The 22,551-nt window shown below is 41.1% G+C and overlaps 2 protein-coding genes across 3 annotated transcripts in view; one reads left to right on the top strand and one right to left on the bottom strand.

Moving 5' to 3' along the window:
* The window catches only part of LOC129159787 (spectrin alpha chain, non-erythrocytic 1-like), a 175,444-nt gene that overhangs the window by 40,750 nt on the left and 112,143 nt on the right, over nt 1-22,551 (bottom strand). The gene's annotated exons all lie outside the window — the stretch shown is intronic.
* Nucleotides 8,210-21,069, top strand: LOC129159783 (uncharacterized). 2 transcript variants are annotated; one of them, XM_054736979.2, is made up of 4 exons: nt 8,210-8,380; nt 14,911-15,865; nt 18,577-18,672; nt 20,263-21,069. In XM_054736979.2, exons 2-4 carry the CDS (start codon nt 14,912-14,914, stop codon nt 20,593-20,595), a joined length of 1,383 nt encoding a protein of 460 aa, XP_054592954.1. In that variant the 5' UTR covers nt 8,210-8,380; nt 14,911; the 3' UTR covers nt 20,596-21,069. The 2 variants fall into 2 exon arrangements, with proteins under 2 accessions (XP_054592954.1, XP_054592955.1); XM_054736980.2 differs by lacking the exon at nt 8,210-8,380 and having other exon boundaries at nt 12,794-15,865.

Below are 22,551 nucleotides of genomic sequence, written 5' to 3'. Positions count from 1 at the left end.
ACTACCACTATTGGTGAGGCAAATGGAGACTCCGACTCTCTTATTATACCGGTTTCCAAGAGGGCTTCCAAATGTTTTCTCACGGCTTCATAATCATGTGGATGGATCGGCCGAGATTTCTGTTTGAATGGGGTCTCGTCTTTTAAGTTGATGTGATGTCTTATCTGTTGTGTATGACCAAAATCAAGATCGTGGTGCGAAAACACATCGGAGTAAGTGTTAAGTTTGTTGGTGATCCTCCCTTTCCATTCTTCGGACAAGGGCGAAGTACCGAAGTCAAAACTGAGAGGAGGGTTTGAAGGTGAAGTCTGTTGCTGCGAACTACACGCCGCAAGTACTTTCTGATCACTTTTGTCAGGTTCTGGATATGGCATAACACGATCGGCTTTAACTAACTCAGCGATCACACAGTTAGTGGGTAATGTGATGTCATGGTTAGTTTCGTTTCTTAGTACAACAGGTACTTTGTATGGACCATGTGAAGGTAAGGAAATGAGGCAACAGTCTACAATTATACCCCCTGGTAGAGAACCATTGGTGGGTTGTTCAGTGAGTGCATAAGGCTCATGCTTGTTTTGGCTGGGTTGCATAAACCCTTCTAGTAACAGTTTTTTATTTGCAGGGAGAACTTCTTGGGTTCTCCCTCGAAGCTTCACCACACCAACTCGTCCATCTTTGCTTTGTTTTTTTCTGACTGCTAAGGCTTTTAGCACGTGTTGGTACCCATAAGAGAGTGCCTTGGAATCAGGTAAGTTATTGGCAGACAATTGCTCATACAAAGGATCGAGTGTGTTTGTGCCAATGAGTAGTGGTGTATCAGAGTTTGAGCTTATATCCGGAACCACTAACGCAAGGGTAGGTAACTCAAGTCCAGACTGATCGAGCTCTTTTGGAAATGTGACACTTATCTCTATGTATCCTAAATAAGGAACTGCTTGACCGTTTGCGCCCTCGACTTCTAACAGATTACTGATGGGTTTAATTGAGAGGTCAGGTAAGTGTTCTTGGTAAAAAGAATTGGCAATGGTGGTTACCTGGGACCCTGAATCCAGTAAACAATTACATTCAACACTGTTAACTGAGACTGTAGCTGTGCATCGCCCACCCACTAATCTTTTGGGAAGTTTTGGCACTGAATGAGCATGAACTGGCTTGCAAAAAAGTCTCTCTGTCCTTTCCTTAGAGGGACTTGGTTCTACTTTAGCACCTATCTGTCCCACGATAGGAGCTTCTACCGGTTTAAAGGAGGAGACTGAGCAATTGGCTTTGACATCTCCCACTCGCGCTGCTTCTGTCTAAGAGCAAGTCTTTTAGTTGCAACTAGTGCTGGATTTGGCTCGTTGCTACAGCTAGAAGCTATGTGCCCATCTTCTCCGCACTTAAAACAGTATCCAGGCTTTGGTCTGGGCACCACTGCAGTTATCTGCTGAATCTGTTTGGGCTCATCTGGAATTTTAGTCCCCACACGGGGTTTTGACTCTTTTTGAGTTTTCTTTGCCTTTTTATCTGTGTTGTTAACCTTAAGCTGTGCAATTTGGCTCCTGAGCTCAGCGATTTGTTTGCGTAAGTCATCACAGTTATCATCTATTTCCAGTTCACAAGTGTTTTTACTCTGAGAGCATGTTGTTTGCACATTTGAATACACTCTAGTTCGTTGTGCCCCTAAGTGTTGTTTCATGCGTGCTGCTTTAGTAGCCTGTTTGTCTTCTTCAGTGCGCAGTTTGAGGAGAAGTGCTGTAAAATGAGGCGGGTTGTCTTTCTTTTGTTCGAGTTGCAGGTTTGAAATCAGCGAGCTGTCCCAACAGCCTCTGCAAAACTGCTTGAGCAGCTGCTGGTCGGCGTCACTGGAGGAAATTCCATTCCTCTGAATAACTAGGTTTAACAAGGTGTATAACCTCTGAAAGTAATCAGAAGGTTTTTCACCACTGTCCTGGTTTGTGTTTAAGAAGCGAGCAAAGAGCTCGTCGCCGTCTTCGACAGCTGCGTAAGCTGAATCGAGATGTTCAAGGTACGTGTCCGGGTCGGATTTTGGACTAAGAGCTTTAACGATGCTCGCTGCTGGGGCTGACAGACTCTCCACGATTCTTCGTACAATTTGGGACTTGGTGAGTGAAGGATCATTTATGCATAACACTACACTACTACGCCAAGTATCATAGTCAGTTTCAAAAGAAGGGTGTGGAACTCGCCCTGAGAACGGTTTTAGTCTGTATTGTGAAGTAGGCGGAGGGATAACCTCACTGCTTTTAACAATGTGTTCCACAATAACACGCTGAACCTCAGGTGTGTTTAAAAGATTTGGTGGAATGCAAGGGTTTTGTTTTCCAGTCTCTGTAGGTGGACAATTGTCCTTTGAGTTGTTCATATAGTTAACTTCTGGTGTTAAAGGCAGGGAATATGTAACTTGGTCACTATGGAGCATTGGCTCTGGTTCAGTGACTGGTTCAGATGCATGGGTATCCCTTCCTAAAGATTCCCCAATTTTTGCCAGTTCCTCCATTAGAAGGTCTTTAAATGATTGATTGCTACGCGCAGCTATGTCCCTGAGCTCTGACAGATAGGCATCAGTGGCAGATGTGCTAGTTTCTAGACTGTACGCGCTGGCTAGGTCTTGAATATGGAAGAAAACATCTGGGTTCCTAGTACAAGGTTTGTCATAGGGTAAACATTGTTTCTTTAATTCCTTAACAGTGGCTTCATGTTGAAACTCCACAATAATCTGATCACAGTTTGGTAACTTAATGCGCCTGTTAACTGGTCCGAATCCTTCCATAAACCCAAAGACTTCGTTATCAAGGTCTGTATCAGTTAACCCACTGATTAAAACAGCATTTGAAACTTTGACCTTTTCTGTTTTCACAACTTCCATTTTAAAACACTCAAAAGTACCAATAATGCCAAAATGGCAAACCACTGTGACCTCCAGGCACTCTTATGATGTCAGTCAATGGTTAGCTAAGGTAACAACTCTACAATTCTCCTGGCTGGCTCGCCAAGTTTTATGTAACCGGATTACAGGATACAATAAGATAATTAAAAGAAAACATAAACAAATGGGCCAATAATTAGGTTCGGGGAGAATTGGAGGTTGTTTAAGAATGACTGGAGTCACGGGTATAGCATGAAACGGTTTATATACTAAATTTTAATAATAATGGGAAATATAACACATAAAGATAACACACAAAAACAGATGAAAACAATCGACAATAGTAAAATGCTCGGTATGAGATTTGATCATATGAGTCACAAGTCAGCCGGCGTCAAGTCAAATCCCCACGCTTGGGGTGAAAGTCAGAGTCCGGTGGTGCGATTTTTTTCCTACCGCACCGTTGAGATTGTTCACAGAAGAGAGCAGTCTGCTCTTCAGTTACTTGAGATGTCCTGGTTCGTTCAGTGGTTAAGGCTCGCCATCTCCCTCGTCAGGAAGAAATCCAGTTCTCGTTCCAAGTGAGTGATCATAGGAGTCGGGATCAAACCCAAGGGAAAAAAAAAACCCAGCCAACGCGCTCCAACGGTTCCCTCCTACAGAGGATTGGTTCACTCTGTCGTCTCCACACAAATCGCGTTGGTTCCAAGTTCCTAGCTCTTATTAGAAGGAGTCAAGTCCGCCTCTCCCTCTATCTATGCGGCACCCAAATCAGGGTTCTTCACGGCCTCGACCGTTGTTTTTTTTTCTCTCTCTCTCTCTCTCTAACCGCTCAGTCTTTGCTTTCTGTATCTGCGTGCTGCACAGCCGTTTGTCTCTCCTCTCGCTCAGCTGCGTCGCACGGTTTTATTTCGCGGAGGCGGGACTTATTTCTCTCAGCCAATGAAATTTCAGATTCCCACCTGGACCAATAGTATACAGCTTTCCTATTCTGTTTCTGTTAGTGATGTTCAAGATTCTTGTTTTAACCGATGTTTAATATTAAACTCGTTATTTTAGTAATTCACCCTTCCAATAATTCATTATGAAATTATCTATTAGTTAATTAGATATCTATTAATTAGTATTGTTAATTTCCTTAATTTATATTTTATATTTTATCTAAATTGAGGATGGATCATATTAGTAAGCCAATTAGTTAATACCTCATTAAGGTTCTAGCTTCTGGGTTACATCAGGTTTATCTGCCCTCCTCTGGTTCTCTTCCCCATCCAGATAATTGTTGTCACCTGCCTTCCTCCAGCCTCACTCCATACACCTGCTTCCTGTTTCCCTAATTGCTCCTCCCTGTCTAAATAAGCCCTCCTTGTCTCATTGTTCTTGTCGGTCCATTGTTGTTTTATGTCAGCGTTGTTTGTTGTCTCTCCCTCCTGGTCTCTGGTTCTCTGCTCATGAAGTGAGCTTTTGGATTTTTCCCTGCTTCATTTTGTTATTGGGTTTTTTGCCTCCTGCCCCTTTTGGATTTTTATTTTGTCATCCTAAATAAAGGATTCTTCTTTATTTAACATTCCTGCCTCGTGTCATCCTGGGTCTGCATCTTGGGTCCTAACCTCCTGCTCCTAAACGTGACAAGAAGTGTAGAAGAATTTCAAAGAATCATGAAGCGTTGTTATTAAGTAGCCTAATAACTCTAGGTTTGTGTTTTGAGTAGCTAAAAGTAACTCAGTGAAAATACATTTCAAGACCCTATATTGGTTTGAACTGAAGTCATAATTCAGATTCAATAAATAGGTAAATGTAATAATTTGTACAGACAGCAGACAAAGCTGTAGTGCTAGGTGTGGCGTGCTGATGTTTATCTGTAAGTAGCTGTATATATTTTATCATTTCAGGTGAATATTTCACACACGATAAACCGAAACACAAGACTGTTGTGTTATTCCCGTGCTCACACGACTGCTGTTAGTACTGCTGAACTCTTGTTGATGCAAAAGTGAAATCAAATACAGCAGTTCTGAAGTTTCATAAACATTGCCACCACCATAAATGTGAGTGAAATATAGGAAAATCATAGTGACTCACTGACTGTTAAAGTGATGAAGGAAAGCAGCTGTTGGAAAGCATCAGGAGGGAAAGTCTGTACAGGCTGATTCCCATCAGGTCATGAGGAACAGATGCCTTAGGAACACCCCACCCACCCCCACCCCACCCCCGCCCCCACCCCCCAAGTTTCACACAGTGCCGTAACCCGTTACTCTCCACCTTCCTAAAACAGCTTATTACTCATTTCCCAAGGATTTAATCCAACTAAATAATTCATAAAGTGTTTTTATCCTGTTGCTAAAGACACCTGTAACTAGTGAATTTCCCCACTGTGTTAAAAATGTGTCAACAGATAGGGAGGTCTGAGGTCCCCCTGCTTACACATGATCACATAAACTGATCATTTGGAGCAGTTTGAACCTGCAGTCCCTGAGAGCGACTCATATACCAGGAATTCTGAATTACGGAGCAGATCTGCTATCCAGAGGCAATCCAATCTACGCAGATTGGAGGCTTCATCCTAAAGTGGTGAATCAGGTCTGGATGAGGTTCGGTCAGGCAGTCGTGGATGTGTTTGCATCAACAGAGAATTCTCAGTGCCCACTTAAATTCTCCCTGCAGGATCGTGGCGCCCCACGGGGGGTGGGGGGTGGGGTGGGGGTGGGGGGGGGACGCTCTTGCGCACAAGTGGCCAAGGTCTCTCCTTCATGCTTTCCCTCCAGAGGCCCCCATACCCCCCACTTTACCCAGGGTGAGGGAGCAGGGTCTGTCCATGATCCTAATAGCACCACGGTGGCCGGGGAAACATTGGTTGGTGAAGATCTCCCAACTCCTGTGAGGTTCCCCATGGCAACTGCTGCTCCTCAGGGACCTGTTGTCCCAGGCTCATGGGGAGATACACATCCCACTAACTTGGGTTGAGGCTGATGTTGGCTGAGCCGGCCATTTTGATGGAACATTTGTGGGGATGCATGCTGTTTGAGTCAAATTACTAACTAACTAACTAACTAACTAACTAACTAACTAACTAACTAACTAACTAACTAACTAACTAACTAACTAACTAACTAACTAACTAAATGATATACTAGCTAACTACATCTTGGGTTGAGGCTGATATTGTCTGAGTCAGTCATTTTGATGACATTTGTGGGGGTGCACTCAGCTTTTTGAGCCACATTACTAACTAACTAACTAACTAACTAACTAACTAACTAACTAACTAACTAACTAACTAACTGACTGACTGACTGACTAACTAACTAACTAACTAACTAACTAACTAAGTAACTAAGTAACTAACTAACTAACTAACTGAGATACTAGCTAACTACATCTTGGGTTGAGGCTGATATTGTCTGAGTCAGTCATTTTGATGACATTTGTGGGGGTGCACTCAGCTTTTTGAGCCACATTACTAACTAACTAACTAACTAACTAACTAACTAACTAACTAACTAACTAACTAACTAACTGACTGACTGACTGACTAACTAACTAACTAACTAACTAACTAAGTAACTAACTAACTAACTAACTAACTAACTAACTAACTAACTGACTAAGTGACTAACTAACTAACTAACTAACTAACTAACTGACTAGGTGACTAACTAACTAACTAACTAACTAACTAACTAACTAACTAACTAACTAACTAACTAGCCATGCTAACTATCCCACGGTGGCCGGGGAAAATTTGATTGGTGGAAATCTCCCAACTCCTGTGAGGTTCCCCATGGCAACTGCCGCTTTGCAAGGACCTGTTGTCCCAGGCTCATGGGGAGACACACCACCCACATCCAGAAAGGCTGGCCCTGTGGGCGTGGCCCCTGAGAGGCAGACTCTTGCGTGAATGAGCTTTCAGCTGGTGTTAGAAAGAGCGGGTCATTTATCTTTTATCATCATTAACCTCTCAGGTTAACGAGTATTGCCTCTCCACTCTGGACAACATCTGTCCTTTCAGAACCAGATCAGTTCCTGCAGTAAACTCCCAGGCTCAATTACAGCATTTGCAGCCTGTGTATGAAAACACGTCTCCCCGTCCACCTTCTGACATCCGTTAACTCTGTAGTCAGAGATGCGAGGGTTGTCTATTACTCCAACCTGGTGTCGCAGAGACAAAGTCAGTAAGGTAAGATCTAGCATCTCTCTTTCAGCCTTATCTCTCCCAACCCCAACCCGACCCATGACCCTAGAAAGTTTAGCTCGTGTTTATTTGCCTGAGCTAGCATGCCCCTTCGACACTTTCCCCTCATCTGTGTTTAAAAATGACACCCCCACTGTGGGATTAACCCTCTTATTCCCGTAACCAACTCATTGGATCTCTAACTTTTTTCTTTACATCAGCCTCTTTTGGTTGAGAGATCGGTACCTCCCTGGGAAATAAATTCATTATTCTTCTCGTCTCTGGATTAAAAGATCTTAACACAAAAGCTTCTTCCCTTTCTTGTTTCAAATCATCCTCACTTTACTGCAGCCTTCTGATGTGCCTGAGTGCAGCCATTTTTTCATCTACCTTTAATAATTTCTCGTCTGTTTTCTTTAGTTCCCCTGTCATGTTTTCACAAAAACGCATCTTTTCTTGAATTAAAATATTATATCTAGCATTATCTTTTCCCAATGCAGCCGGTTTTACCTCATTACTTTGTGTTGAGGCGTCCTTCAAAGCTAGCTGACTCATTTTATGTAACTGGCTGATCTTCCTTTCTCTATTAGTCTCAGGTCTGTTCGGAGGTCGCTCAATCTTATTTGTGTCAAAATCGCGTTTTTCTTTTAATTTTCTGTAAACGCTCAGGTTGTCATTTTCCTTTCTGAGCGCTGCTATTCGACTGTCATTCTCTAAAACGAGTTTATTTAGAGTAGAAATCTTTTGATGGAGGATTTTCATTTCTGCATCATGTTTCAAGCCTCTCTGTTGCATATTTTCTGCATGTTTGGCTTCTCGTATTTTATACTCAAAAGCAGATTTTTCTCTAAATGCTGAAATTTCATCTTTCACTTTCTGAATTTCTCTCTCAGTTTGGCTTATTTTGTTTTTCAACTCCCAGTTGTATTCTTCTATATCGTATTGCATTTTAAAATCGCGTCGAGTGCTCTGACCAACAATGACTTGTAGTAAGAAATGATGTTCTCTGTATGACGTATCAAAGCTTATGATCACGTGCTTCTATGAAGCGTTCTGATCTGCCTTGCTGACGCTTGCTCAGAGGTTACTAGAGGTCGCAACGTTCTAATTTGCATATTCATGACGCAATTGCGTTGGTTACGTGAACATTTGCGCCTGGTCACGTGAGTCGAGTGTGAGGAAAATGAAAGTGTGATTATCGCACAAATCTTTCGGCAAACGTGTTCTGCTGGAAATATGCGGATTAATTGCTCGGGTTGCAGGCACGGATCCCCGTTTCTGTCAACTTTGATCTCAGCAGCTGGAGCGGGGATAAAGACGCGCTTCTTCAGATAAAAGTGGTAATTACGTCTAACTTTAATATTGTTAACAATAATTGCAGCAAAGCATCATTTACTGCAGTTAGTCACTAGTGAAGCATAACTTAACTTTCATGAGCAAAAAACCCACAAAAAAGATTCAATAAATCAGCAAAGCGGGAAGAAATGTTATTTTTGTTTTTACATTCTTACTTCATTTCAAACTATAGTGTTTTCTATGGGGTGCCATTTGTAAAGTCAAACAGTCATAATCTAACAGCAATATTTTTGGTTATTTAGCATATCATAAGAGAAAAAATTGAGAGTTCACTTTTTCAAAGTCATATTTTCACCATGTTATTCATACATTTATAAATGTTAAAGTTTCCAAATAAATATTTAGTTAGCACGCTAAATATTTAATTTATAGTTAAATATTTATGTTGCAAACTAAATATTTAGGTCTGATCTAAATACTTAGTTTGTAAAATAAATATTTAATTCACTAACTAAATATTTAATTTACTAATTAAATATTTATTTTGGAAATAAATATTTAAAATTTAAATTAAATATTTAATTTGTAAATTAAATATTTCCAAAGAAATATTTAGATCCCAGCTAAATATTTCTTTTCCATGATGTTATTTAGCTCCACACTATAGTTTATATTTTTGGGTCAGACTTAAATATTTATTTCCCAAATACTGATTTTGCAAACTAAATGTTTAGCTCCAAAATAAATATTTAGCTGGGATCTAAATATTTATTTCGGAAAATAAATATTTAATTTACAAATTAAATATTTAGTTCCAAAATAAATATTTAATTAGTAAATTAAATATTTAGTTAGTGAATTAATGATATGCTAAATAACCAAAAATATTGCTGTTAGATTATGACTGTTTGACTTTACAAATGGCACCCCATATTTGTGATGTCCTTGTGTCAAACGAAAACAGCAGGCCAGTGGAAAGCACTAGTGACTTTGCCATTGAGGATGTTAATGATGAGCATTTGGATGACTTGGCTTTTCCTGAGGTAGACAGTGTTTGTGATACCAGGCAGTTAAGAGAGCAGTTACACAAGAACTTGTCTTCATTGTTCCTGAAGATGGAAAGTATTCTTCATGTTTCTCAAATGGCATCTCAGGAAATAGTTGATACTCTGGCACAAATCATTTCATTGTCAAAGCCTCTCATTAAAACGACTCTGCATGATGTATTACAAAGGCATCAGGTTACTCCTTCCAAGGCTATCCTTAATGATTTGCTGAATGCTGTAAATAATGCAAATATTTTTGCTTGTGCCACAGCTAAAGGGGAGGACTTTTGTTCAAATAAACATAGAAAAACGTTTATTGAAAAGAACTACCCTGTGGTAATGCCTGTTCAGTATGTATTGGAGCCTGGTTGTACAGCAATTCATGTCCCTATATTTGAGATGATCCAAAAAATGTTCCAACATACAGACATTCTTAACAGAATTATGGAAACACATATCTCTTATGAGGGTCTTTACACAAGCCACAGAGATGGGTCATATTTCCAAGGAAATGAGTTGTTTTCTTCATCAGAGCTTTCACTGCCACTGATACTGTACATTGATGACCTTGAAATTGCCAATCCATTGGGCACTTCAAGGAAAATACACAAACTGTGTGCAGTATACTGGATGTTTGCTGATTTGCCAAGTAAATATCGTTCAGGTCTGCATGTCATTCAGCTAGCAGCATTATGTAAGGTACCTGATCTCCACAGGTGTGGCTATGAAAAAGCATTTGGTCCTTTGCTACAAGATCTAAAAACTCTTGAGCAAGATGGTGTATTTATTGAGTGCCTCGGTAAATCTGTTAAAGGGACTATCGTGCGTTGTAGCTGACAACCTGGCAGCCCACTCATTGGCTGGGTTTAGTCAGTGTTTCAGAACTGGATTTATTTGTAGGTTTTGCAATGCAACACGAGACCTAATTCAGTCTCATGATGTTGGAGATGGCAAGTTTAGCCTCAGAACAAAAGCCAGTTATGACCAAAATGTGCAGGAAGTTCTACATGGGGATGGTCATAGTCAGGCAGGTGTGCAACGGAACTGCATCCTGACTGAAAGTTTGCAGTATTTTCATACAACCACAGGCTTCCCTCCTGATGTCCTCCATGACCTTTTTGAGGGAATTGTACCAGTGGAGTTGGCCATGTGTATTCAGGAGATGATCCGGCAGAAATACTTTACTGTGGAGCAGTTGAATAGAAAAATCTTGTCCTTTCCTTACCAACACTCCGATAAAGTTGACAAACCAAAGCCCATCTCAAAGAACTTCTCTACAAGGAGGACCATTGGTGGCAATGGTCATGAGAATATCACATTGCTGAGAGTACTGCCATTCATGAACGGTAATGTAGTCCCTGAGGAAGATGCTGCTTGGACAGTGTTAATGGATTTGAAAGAGGTTGTTGAGCTTATGCTGTGCCCAAGATTTGATGAAGAGTCCATACAGTATTTGCAATCAAAGATAGATGACCACAGAAAAGTGCTGCAGGACATGTTTCCTGAGTTAAGACTGCTTCCAAAACATCATTATATAGAGCACTACCCAGCTCTTATACGTGCTTTTGGGCCACTTGTTCACTTATGGACAATGAGGTTCGAGGGTAAGCATCGCTTTTTCAAGAGGGTAATACATGACACACAAAACTTTAAGAATGTGTTAAAAACATTAGCAACACGGCACCAACACATGGTGGCCTACTACCTCAGTGCACCTTCATTTTTTCAGCCGCATCAGCAGACGACACACGTTACTTCTGTCATGGTTTCAGATCTTCCTGAAGTTGCACAAGAATACATAAAGGATAAAACTGACAGCAGAATTATTTACAGCACATCAAAGATCATTGTTGATGGCACAACTTACAGCCCTGGAATGTTTGTGTCTGTGGGGGAGGATGGGGGACTGCCACAGTTTAGCGAGATCAAAAAAATCCTCCTTGTTAACAATGATGCTGCATTTCTTTGCAAAGAACACAGGTCAAACTACACTGAACATATGAGGTCATATGAACTCTACCCAAGTTGTATGGCTATCCACTGCATGTCAGAGTTTAATGACCGCTTACCCCTTTCTGCATACTACGTGGAAGGGAAACTTCTTTTGACACCAAAACGTTTTATACTTCTACACTGAAAGTGAATTTGCATTATGTGATTTACATATATTTTAAGATTTGTTCCACCCCAAAGTTTCAAAATGCAGATGCTATGTGTGTGTGTGCGTGGTGGTGGTGGTGGTGGGGGGGGGGGGGTTAAGAGAGCAACATTAGACAGTAGTCTGTAAAAAGTAGTTTGCTACTAGAAGTTCTGTTTCCTTTTAGATGTATCTCACTGATTTAATATCACATGATGTGTTTTTCCAAATATTTCTCCTGCAGTTTGTCTCTGTTTTGTAAAATAATTGCTTTGTAAATTCTTATGTATTGTTTGTATGCCTGGTGAGAAAATGTAGATTATGATGTTGAAATAGGGTTAGTTTTTACCGTGACTAAATTAAATGATGGCCTGTGACCAAGGGCGTCAGTTTGTTTTCAGAATTGCTGGGGACAATAACCATACACTTGAGTGGGGTTTAAAAATTGCTGGGGACAATAAAGTAGACTAGCACAGGGGTCGGCAATCCGCGGATCTGGAGCCGCAAGCGGCTCCTCCATCCATTTGATGCGGCTCTCTGTACTTTTAAAATAATGAATGGATATTTAAATAAAATGCTTTATATTTTACTGCATTAATTTTACATCTGTATGCCAATTCTAAATGTAAAGATTGTCTGCGTAAACCTGAACAGGTCCAACCCGGTCTGACTGTGAGACCGGGTTGACGCGTCACGCTTGTGCGTAATCATATGCGCTTCCTGAGCTGGAGGATGTCAGATTCTGGGCTTCTCCTCAGACAGGCTCCTGGATGTGTCGCCACATTGGAGACAGGAACAAGCACTATTCAGCCAAAGTTTCATAATCAGGGAACATTTTCTAAGTGACAAGTCTCTGAGTGACCGGGTTTGGAAAACACTCGCTTCAGTGGGAGGAACTTTCCCGCATGCGCTCTGGTTCTGAGAGCCTGGATTTGTATTCTGAACAGTCTAAACATGTTTTAAAAAGAATCGCGTGACAAAAGTGGCACCTGCTCAGTAAAACCACCAACAGGGTGAAAAATATCTAAATATTGTAGGCAGAGACGGGCTACAACTTCTGGATCCACTTTATATAAATCGTTTTATTCATTATCGTCTTACGAAAGATAACTTTGACGTACACGAGCGACCAGGCGCGTTGCAAACTTTTCAAAAGTGTGGGGGATGTTGTCTGTGCCTAAAATAAGTTCATGCTATTCATCTTGTTAGTTTAATTTCCATAATAGCGGAGCAGGTGCGAATTTTAGATGCGTCACGCACGTCTCCGCTTTAAACATGTTTAAACTGTTCAGAATACAAATCCAGGCTCTGTCTCGTTAGATTGGTGTAACTAAAGTTTGTACTGAATGAAACTTTACATTAAACCATGTTGAAAAGAAAAGGATCCCATTAAATCGTTTCCCCCTCATTTACAGTCATGACATACAGCGCAGTGCACATGGCTCTGGGGTTAATCAAGTTTAGTTGTTTCTCTTTGCAACAATTTTCACAGGAAGGCAAAACAGTTAAATGACAGGTTACAGATATTTCCATTTGACTTTTATTTTGACGGATAAACTCAAGGATGTTCGTTGATTTCCTCCCACTGAAGAGGAAACCCGGTCTCTCTGAGGGATGTGTCACTTGGAAAATGTTATTTTTATGAAATTATGAAAGTTTGGCTGAACAGCGCTTGTTCCTGTCTCCAATATGGAGACGCATGACGCATCCAGTCGCCTCTTCAGCTCAGAAAGCTCCTGTAGAGACATTTGATCACGCACAAAGTTCATGTGGAGCAGAAGCGGTCGGGCCACGGCAGGTGAAACGTTCCTAGCCTACATGAAGTGAAACTGTTTAATTGTAACATTAATATGTTACTGGACACGTAGGTCTGGTTGGTTAGACCAGTGTTTGAAGTGGAACACACACACACACACACCAATTAAAACAATGCTGATAGCATGGACTAGAAGACGGGTGATGGTTTACGTATTTAAATGATGATTAGGCTGCTGTAAAATGTAATCTCCATCCACATCCAGACACAATTATCCTCTATTCTTTCTCTATTTGCTCTGCTCTTGTCTGGGCTAGCGTAGCTGATGGTGCGCGCGGCACGCCTAACGGCTGATGCACATTTTACGCATTTGGAGAGATGGGCTGGATGCTTTGCGTTTACTGAAAGTTGGTCCACTTAACGCACGGGTGTAGACTAAATATTAATGACAAATGAATGAAAATTAAATTGGGAGTTTTTACTTCATATTTTATAAATAAAAAGGATGGGGGAACACATTTATGACGTCTTTTTAAACTAAATTTCCTAGCGCGACCTGCCTGCTTCACTAAGTCACTGCTTATTAAGGTCCAGAATTACCGTGGCCCACCCAAAAATGAAAACCTGGCACCGCGCCAGTTATAAACCTCTGCAAATTGTTGTTCTTCACTTTATCAAACTCAGACTTTGTACAGCTAATGTCAAGATGTAAAATTATTCAGTCGAGCTCTTCCGTCCCTCCCTCTCCTGCTCTCCTGGAAACCCGACATCGGCTGTCAGAAGCGGAGGTGAAGAAGGAGATGAGGCAAACAGAGTGAGTGTGACATAAAGAAACCAGACTGGTGTGGAGGTGAGCAAAACAGCTGGAAAAGTGTGGGTGTTGAATCCCCCACGGGTGCGACGCCCATGGTACCGGCTGCTGTCACCTGGTTGTGAGCAGCTCTCTGCTGTCTGAGGGTAGGCCCTGCCCACAACGATGCGACTGCTGCGGTGTTTTCTTTACTGTGGGAAATGGGTAATAATGGCTCTTTGATGGGAACAGGTTGCCGACCCCTGGTATAAGATCTGAGCTGGTAAAACAAAAATCCTCATCAGCAGGCTTTTTTGAAAGTGGGGGGGACACAGCTGCCAATTACAAATTTTGCCGGGGACATGTCCCCGGTGTCCCCGGTTAAACTGACGCCTATGCCTGTGACTATGTAACATGTAAAATACTTACCTTTGTTCTGGACTGTTGAAAGATTGGCCATAAAATGCTAGAATGCACCCAAAGTAACCAGCATAAATAGTAAGTTTATTTTGTTATGAAATTTACAGTGTACTTTTTAAATTAAAATTGGAAAACAAGACTATAGTATATTTGACCCCCCATTTTTGACAGCTGTAATGATTGCTGAGTATACAATTATCAGACCTTGTAAAGGCTATGTGTATGCATTACCACAAGAGGTACTGCTCCACTTGTGACAGTAAATCTTTTGGGCTATTGCTTGGTACTCAGATGCCAATTCTGAGTACCACTCTGCCATAAAATGACTCATAAAAAAGGTTAATGGTATGATGTTCATTGTTTTTATATGTGTTGAGACCATTGTAGTATTTTTTAATCATCTCCATTCCTTGCTTTATACACAGGATGATGGCAGCATCTCAGAAATTCCTGCTGAGAGTTTACAGCACTACAGATGTTGTTGTGAAGGTTTCTCTAACTAAGCGGCCTGAGTCAGTGGAAGAACTAATCACCATACTCCGGGAGAAGCTCAACCCAAGGCTGGACTTTGAGTTTACCTTACAATACGAAGACCCTGACTTTGATGGGCAACTTACCTGTCTACATGATATTCAAGAGCTACTAGAGAAGAGCACATTAAAAATAGTGCGATCCGAAAGTGATGCCAGTTCTTGTGCAAGTTCTGACACAGACATCCTTCCTCATGTGCCTTTAGCTCAGCGTCTGAAGTGTTGGCCTGACACTTTCCCAGTACCTACCTTTTCTTACGAAGTCGAACATGTCCTTGAGAAGGGAAATAAAGCCTACGAGATGTCTGGAAAGCAACTGAAATTGACACGAGCCCAAAAGCACAACATCTTGGAGACCATGGCTTCAGTGATGCACACCTTCAAAGCCTATCCGAGTGACAGAGATGTGTGTTTGGCAGCAAAAGCTCTTGTTACCACTCATCCATGTCTTAATGAGCCTGGAAGTTATGGTTGGAAGACCAGTTTAAAATTTAAGATGGGAAATTACCGCACCAAGCTAGCCAGAGCCGGATGCGCGGAGGTGTCCGTGAATGCTGGTAGAAGGAGTATCAACAACCCAGAAGGAGAGTATCCCCACTCCAACATAAAAAGAGCACGAAAAGCTGAGGTAAACTACCTCCCAAACTTTCCAAGAGGAGAAGATAAGGCCAGTCTGGAGGAATTGAGAGTCCAGATAAAAAATGAGGTTGAGAAGACCGAGCCCAACAAAGTAATGATTGAAAAACTGATGCAAACAACCTTTGCACTGCGTCGCCATGAGATCGTTCAAGAAAACCCAATGGTGAAGGACTTCTTAGAGAAATGGCCAGCTCTGCGTTTTCACTCACAGGTTGGTGTTGCACTGATTTTTTTTTCTTATTCAATTTAACTTGAAACAATGCAAGTTCAGCAGATCTTCAGATTCAGATTTATTTATTTAACATGTTAAACAAAGTACTTCTTATAAACATTGTTCAAATAGGTAGAAAAAATATCGTAAAGCGCTACAACTAAGCACCCTATTAGTTGTGGTGCTTCAACATTAACTCATTCGCTGCCAGCCGTTTCCTGATCGGTAAATCCCTTTCGCTGCCAGTGTTTCTCACCAATTTTATAGTTTTTTTTAAGAGTCACAGAACGTTGTGTGCTAGGATGTTGACGCCAAAACAACCAAAACAAAGTGGAGACTCACCTTAAATCATGAAGAATCTGCGCATTTCGAGCATTATCCGTTCTTTCATAATCCGTTGTTGAATTGTGATCGGCAGAAGCTTTTCCGGTTCGCACCTCACTTTTTTTTTACAGCAGCCACCCAAAACGATCTAACACATGGATTTTCTACTTCCTGATCACGTCATGTGTGATATATGCGGATGAAGATCGGCTTTAGAGGTGAGAGGTTCAGTCACGATGCGGGGGCTCATTCCAATGCCCACACAGTAAAAACATTCAAATGGCGACTTAAGTCTTCATTGGCAGTGAACGGTGGGATCTAAAATGACGACTTTAGTCATCAATGACAGTGAATGAGTTAAGCCGGGCGTACACTGTGCCACTTTTTCACTCGTAGCACTCAGCTTCAGCTCAAACTGTACGACTTCCTCGCAGGGTAGATCTCACGAGTCATGTGCTCACACTGCACGACCCAGTTCTTGGATGCGACCTGACTGCTCACACTGCACGCCTGGTAGCAACACGTCGGCCCTAAAATATGCTAAAAATAGCAGTTTTTACTCAACACGTGAGACTTTTTTGTCTTGTTTTGCCTGTTGTCCTTCGGGAGTGCTGCAGGACACACAGGGATTTATGGGGGCTGGATGAGTAAAATGAAATAAAGAAAGTAAATCTGTGTTTTGTGATCAGTTTAATTTGACTTGAACACGACAAACACTCTTTCTTGACAGTCTTTGTGAGTAAAAAACGTGTAGAAATTAAAACGAACAAAGTGTGTTATTAGGGAAATAGCGGGCGAGCGGTGTTGATGCAGGATTGCGTATGCGCCGTGAGCGGTTCTGATACTTTTTGCGTCGCAGCTGCTCGCAGCGCCGCTTCAAAAGTGCGATACCCTCACGAGGGACGAGCAAAATATTAAACACGCCAGAAGTTTGTGCGAGCTCTCGATAGCTGGTCATGTGGTGTTAATTGCCTCTCGTAACCCCCTGTATACTACACGACACTCGGCGCAAAACTCGCCCCGATCTTGTGGATTGTCGCACGAGTGGAAAATCAGCTCAAAAAAGTGAAAAAGTCGCACAGTGTACGCCCGGCTTTAAGTAGACAGGCAACCACAGATAAAACTTGCTGAGTCTATAATGTAGGAACTGATGTTCTCTTGAATTAAAGAGAAGTTTTCTTACATTCATTAGGCTCATGATGCCAAATTTTTTTTTTCAGATTTGTGATACAGTTGTGTTGGAAAGGTTAAGTTCAAATTGAAAAACAAATGTTAAAATGACAGCATTAAGATAAAACTGGGCACAAATTTGGAAATCCCTCTTTAAATATAAGATTTCTCAATTTGGCCAGTAATTTTGCTTTATATTGGATGTTTTCATGTTCCTGTATTTTTAGGTTTGTGCGGAGTTCCACCGAGTCACAAACATCAACCTGCAGAAACAGTTCTATGCTGAACTTGACAGACACACACCACGACTTATGGCTCTATACAGACAGAAGGCCACATGCACTGGCAAGATATCGGAGGCTCTGCGAAACTTTCTGAATCATTATGATCATCATGTGAATATTGATAAAGATAAAATTGCTACCACAAATTTAAAAAGTTTCTATGTTAATCACTCAATTTTGCTTGTTTTTAGACTGCCTATGGGCTACTGTTAATTGCTGGGAACATCTGTTTTCTATATACACCAAAGACAAATATAAATGCAACACTTTTGTTTTTGCTCCCATTATTCATGAGCTGAACTCAAACATCTGAAACTTGGTCCACATTCACAAAACACCCATGACTTTCAAATACTGTTCTGAAATCTGTCTACATGTGTGTTAGTGAGCACTTATCCTTTACCAAGATAAACCATCCCACCTCACAGGTGTGGCATATCAGGGGGCTGATTAGACAGCATGAATAATGTACAGGTGTGCCTTAGACTGCCCACAATAAAAGGCCACCCTAAAATGTGCAGTTTGATCAAACAGCACAATGCCACAGATGTTGCAACCTTTGAGGGAGCGTGCAATTGGCATGCTGACTGCAGGAATGTCTACCAGAGCTGTTGCCCATGAAAGGAATGTTCATCTCTCTACCATAAGCCGTCTTTAAAGGCGTTTCAGAGAACTTGGCAGTATATCCAACAGGCCTAAAAAATGGGAGCAAAAACAAAAGTGTTAGTCTAGATAACCCTGAAAAAAAATGTTTAGGGTTTTTGTCAAATGAGTAAGAAACAAGCTCTTTGTCATGAGAGACAGGTTGTGTCTCAAAAGAAATGTCTCCAAAATTATGCAGAGCCTAATGTGTCATAAACATGTATTATCCCCAGGCAATGACACCTGTAAACTTAGTGTTAAATTAACTCTTATTTTCTTTTCCCTTTATAGGAAGCACCTGATGTCGATGTGAAACGGACTGCAGTGCTACGTGCCCTTCCAGTATACCTGCGGGAGGAAGACCCAGAATTCTTTAAGACATGTGATGTAAGTGTCTCTTGCATTACTTAAATTCTACCAGTGAGATAACATACCATGGATTATTTTATATGGTTTTATTACAAAGCAGCTTCACAATTGCTTTAACAAACATTGCATTAGACTTGTGTGTTGGGGGGGATCAAACCTGGGCTCAAATTAGGGTGTGTGTGTCACAAGTGGGGGTGGGAGGAGGCAAACCCAAATAGATTGTGCACACACAGAAACCCTGATTTCGCTATTGACCCTTTGCACGAGACTGCCCCGTTCTCCATGATGGTCGGCAAAAAGACCGTTTACACACGTCAAAATTCCGGTGAAGCTAGTCAAAACAAGCCCGTTGTAGCCCTTTATCGCTTTTATTTACTTGGTTTCACAGTAAAATGGTAACAACTTGCTACGTGGCCAGCTGCACTAACAGAAGGATGTAAAGTCAACTCATTTCCTTATTTTTTTTTCAAATAACGTTGATTGAGACTGAGGACGGAGATGAACTACAGCTATCAATCAAACGGACTAGCAACCCTCAGGTTTACAGCTAATGTGTTTTTACCTGGTAAAATTAACGTTTATTTAATTCATGACGAGGACAGGGACAAATGTGATGCGTTCTTCTGATGGATATTTCACCATGGAAGACGCACGCATACCGCGGTACCGTCCACTGTAGTGAACATGCATATTACACCAGAATTCCGTCGCCCCGTTTTTTTAAGATGGCGACTGTACGTCTTATGTTTATAAATGTTCTTCTGTAGCTGACAAGCAGAGCTAAAACACGTTGTTTTACAGGTATTATTCTCATGTCATGATGTGTTTTCATATATTTATATTTTAAACACTTGTCCATGAAAAGTTCATCAACTCTGCATCAGCCAGGTACTTCCTTAAATTTGAAGCAAGAACGCGGTAGTCTAAACGCTACTCGTTAATTCTGGTCGGCGCTCATTTTCCTATTTCGCGGGGCAGGGGCACAAACTTTCTGCTTCCTGTTTTGTTGCTCTCCTGTGTCTTCGTTTTGTTTCTTTCTCACATTCTTTTTGATGTTCTCTTTTTCATGTGATGAGTTGGCATCCTGTTTCTCCGACTTATGTTTTACTGCAGTTTTGCGTTAACGCACCAACAAAACCATACCTGTTGGTAGATTTGTAGCAAAGCGTTGATGACGTCGACGGCTTGATTCTAAAAATTCGTTGACGTCAGATCCAGTAGTCGACGCACCATGCCCACTTGTTGCATCCCCAGGAGTTTGTAAATAGAGGAGGAATCTGCCTGTTTTTCCTCTAGTTCGCCCTCTTCTCCGCCTTCACTAACATCTCCGCCAATTACCGAAGACCCGGAACAATGTCCGTCCGCTACTAGATTCCTTTCCTGTTTTGCCCGCCTTCGTCTCCCGCTCGATACCCAACCCTAGTTGCTATAAACACACAAATCTAATTAATTAATTTACACATTTTCTAAAAGAATAGTAAATAGAGGACTCTTGATGTGTCACTAACGTGTTACCCACAAGACTGCAGAATATTTTGCTAGATTACAAATAATGCTTGTCACGGCCCTTCAAGTCAACCTTACTTATTGATACTGTGTTTATTCCAGGCGGGCACGCTAGATGAGACGAACCTGACTGACACTCCAGTTGCCCTTCTCACAGTGGTTGCTGACGGCTCTGCTGAGACCAGTCCATTCCATTTCAGTCCTTCAAGCATGGCTGTTGTGGTGGAAGGCGACTTGGTGATCCGTGATATTGCCAGATTTGCTGATGCATATGCCTTATTGTTTGGCTTGATCTATGCTCTGCATTTGGACCACCCCAGGAAACTAGTTCACACATTCACCTTTGTCCAGAAAGTCTTCATGGGGCTTGATGATGGCAAACCACTGAAACCCAGCCTTCATGCTCTTAGAAATGATTTGTTACAGAGTGAGTAGTTATGAAAGATATGCAAGGCAACTGGTTGTTAGGACAGGCACACTGTTACTGAGCACCTTCTTTGAAGTATTTTATTTAAAGCACTTTTAAGTTTTCTACAGGCTTTGGGTGGATGTAATTCCCATCAGTTTACCTCATTTTTTTTATACAAGGTTATTTGGGTGCCGATAAACATTATTTGAACCTGTTAAAAAATATTTATTTTATTTAATTTTTGTTTATTTAAAAAAATCTCTTTTGTGTTTGACCTTTTGTTTTTCATTTTTATATATTAGAAGAAAGATGACTTTTAGGACTGATGTTCTTTTATGATTTTATAAAAATTTTATTAAATGTTATTAGCAGCATTTTGTACGCTCACTTGTGCTCCAGTCCATGTCAGTGGTTCCATGTTGATGGTTTTATAAAAAAAACATTTATGTGATGTTTTTCACAAGTCCATAAAAATGTTAATAAACAAAATGTTAAGTGAATCGCCATATACTTTTTTTGAGTGGTCCACACACAATTAAAAAAGAAAGGTAATTTAATTAGTTAATAATCATATTACTTGAGTTTAGGTTGTAATATAATTACATTCTGTTGCATCAAATAATTTAACTACAAGTAACACAAAAATGTTAAAATTAAAATATATAAGTTTTAAGTTTATCTTAATTATTTAAATATAGAATATTATCTGAAAATTTTAAGTTAACAATAAATACAAATTTTGAGTACAACCATACTTAAAACATATGGTTTGTCTACTTAAAACTTTTGTGGAAACTGATTACCTCAAAAATTTTAAGTTCAGTCAACTTATTCGGGTTTACAGTGATAAGGTGAAAAAGTAAGAATCCAGGCAGCAGTTTTTCTGGAGAGTTTAGAGGAGATGCAGGAAGATGAGAGACAGACAGGACAGGAAAATAGTTCAATAAAAACAAGAAAACAAAACAAAAAGTAATGTAGGTAGATTTATCTCCACTACACGTTTTTACCTGTATAAAGCAATAAGTTATACACATGTCACATTTATACATCTGATACAGCTCAGATCACCTTCAAAACTCAGTCACACACCCAGGGCTGTTTCAAGACATTTTGGGGGCCAAGGCAAAATGACCCCCCCCCCCCCCCCAATAACTGGGCTCCCCAGAAGCCTCTGTAATTCATACCCTCTCCAGGAGTATTAGTTATACAGTGTTTGTAAAAGCTCCTCAGACATCACTGACATGTTCTAATATCATCAGATGAAAAACGTTGGTTACGTATTGTAACCCCAGATTCTATGAGTCTAGTCGCAGCCCTTAAGCGAGCTGCTTTTGGAAGGGTGATCTCAGCATCAGCCAATCATGAAGAGCTTAAATGTACGCCCACCACGTGGGCACCCCTTGTGGGTTATATAAGTGGAACAACCCCACTGTTTGCCTCCGATGGCTCTTAGTCCTAACAGAACCAGTGGGGCCAGTGGCTTAAGGGCTGCGACTAGACTCATAGAATCTGGGGTTACAATACGTAACCAATGTTCTATTTCGTCTAGTCTTAGCCCTTAAGCGAGCTGCTATTGGAATAATGCGCAGCTGGATGGGTTTACGCCACACTGGTTAGCTCAACCAATGGACACACCCAACAAGTCTCCTTTTAGTGAGGGTCGCTCAGCCTCAGCCCAGGGCTTAAAAGGCTGACGCAGCCAGAGATAAGAGTGAGGCCCCCACTAAAAAATATCATCCACAAGAGGATGAAATTCATTCAAGTAAGGCTGATGTGGTGCCATAATGCATTCACTCAGCCTGCTGAGGTCCAAGCACTGAACGAGTGATGGATCCTGAAGACACATCTCGTAAATAATAACAAGTAAAGGAACAGGGTGAAGCCCATGAAGCAGCCTGACAAATGACTTCCATTGACACACCACTGTGGGGCGCCATAGAAGAGGAAATCCCTCTGGCTGAGTGAGCCCTGAGTGTCTCAGG

The sequence above is a fragment of the Nothobranchius furzeri genome, chromosome 4 (genome assembly GCF_043380555.1).
Source record: "Nothobranchius furzeri strain GRZ-AD chromosome 4, NfurGRZ-RIMD1, whole genome shotgun sequence".
Taxonomy (NCBI): Eukaryota; Metazoa; Chordata; class Actinopteri; order Cyprinodontiformes; family Nothobranchiidae; genus Nothobranchius; species Nothobranchius furzeri.
Note: the sequence above shows the minus strand (reverse complement) of the source record. Positions and strands in the feature narration are given on the sequence as shown.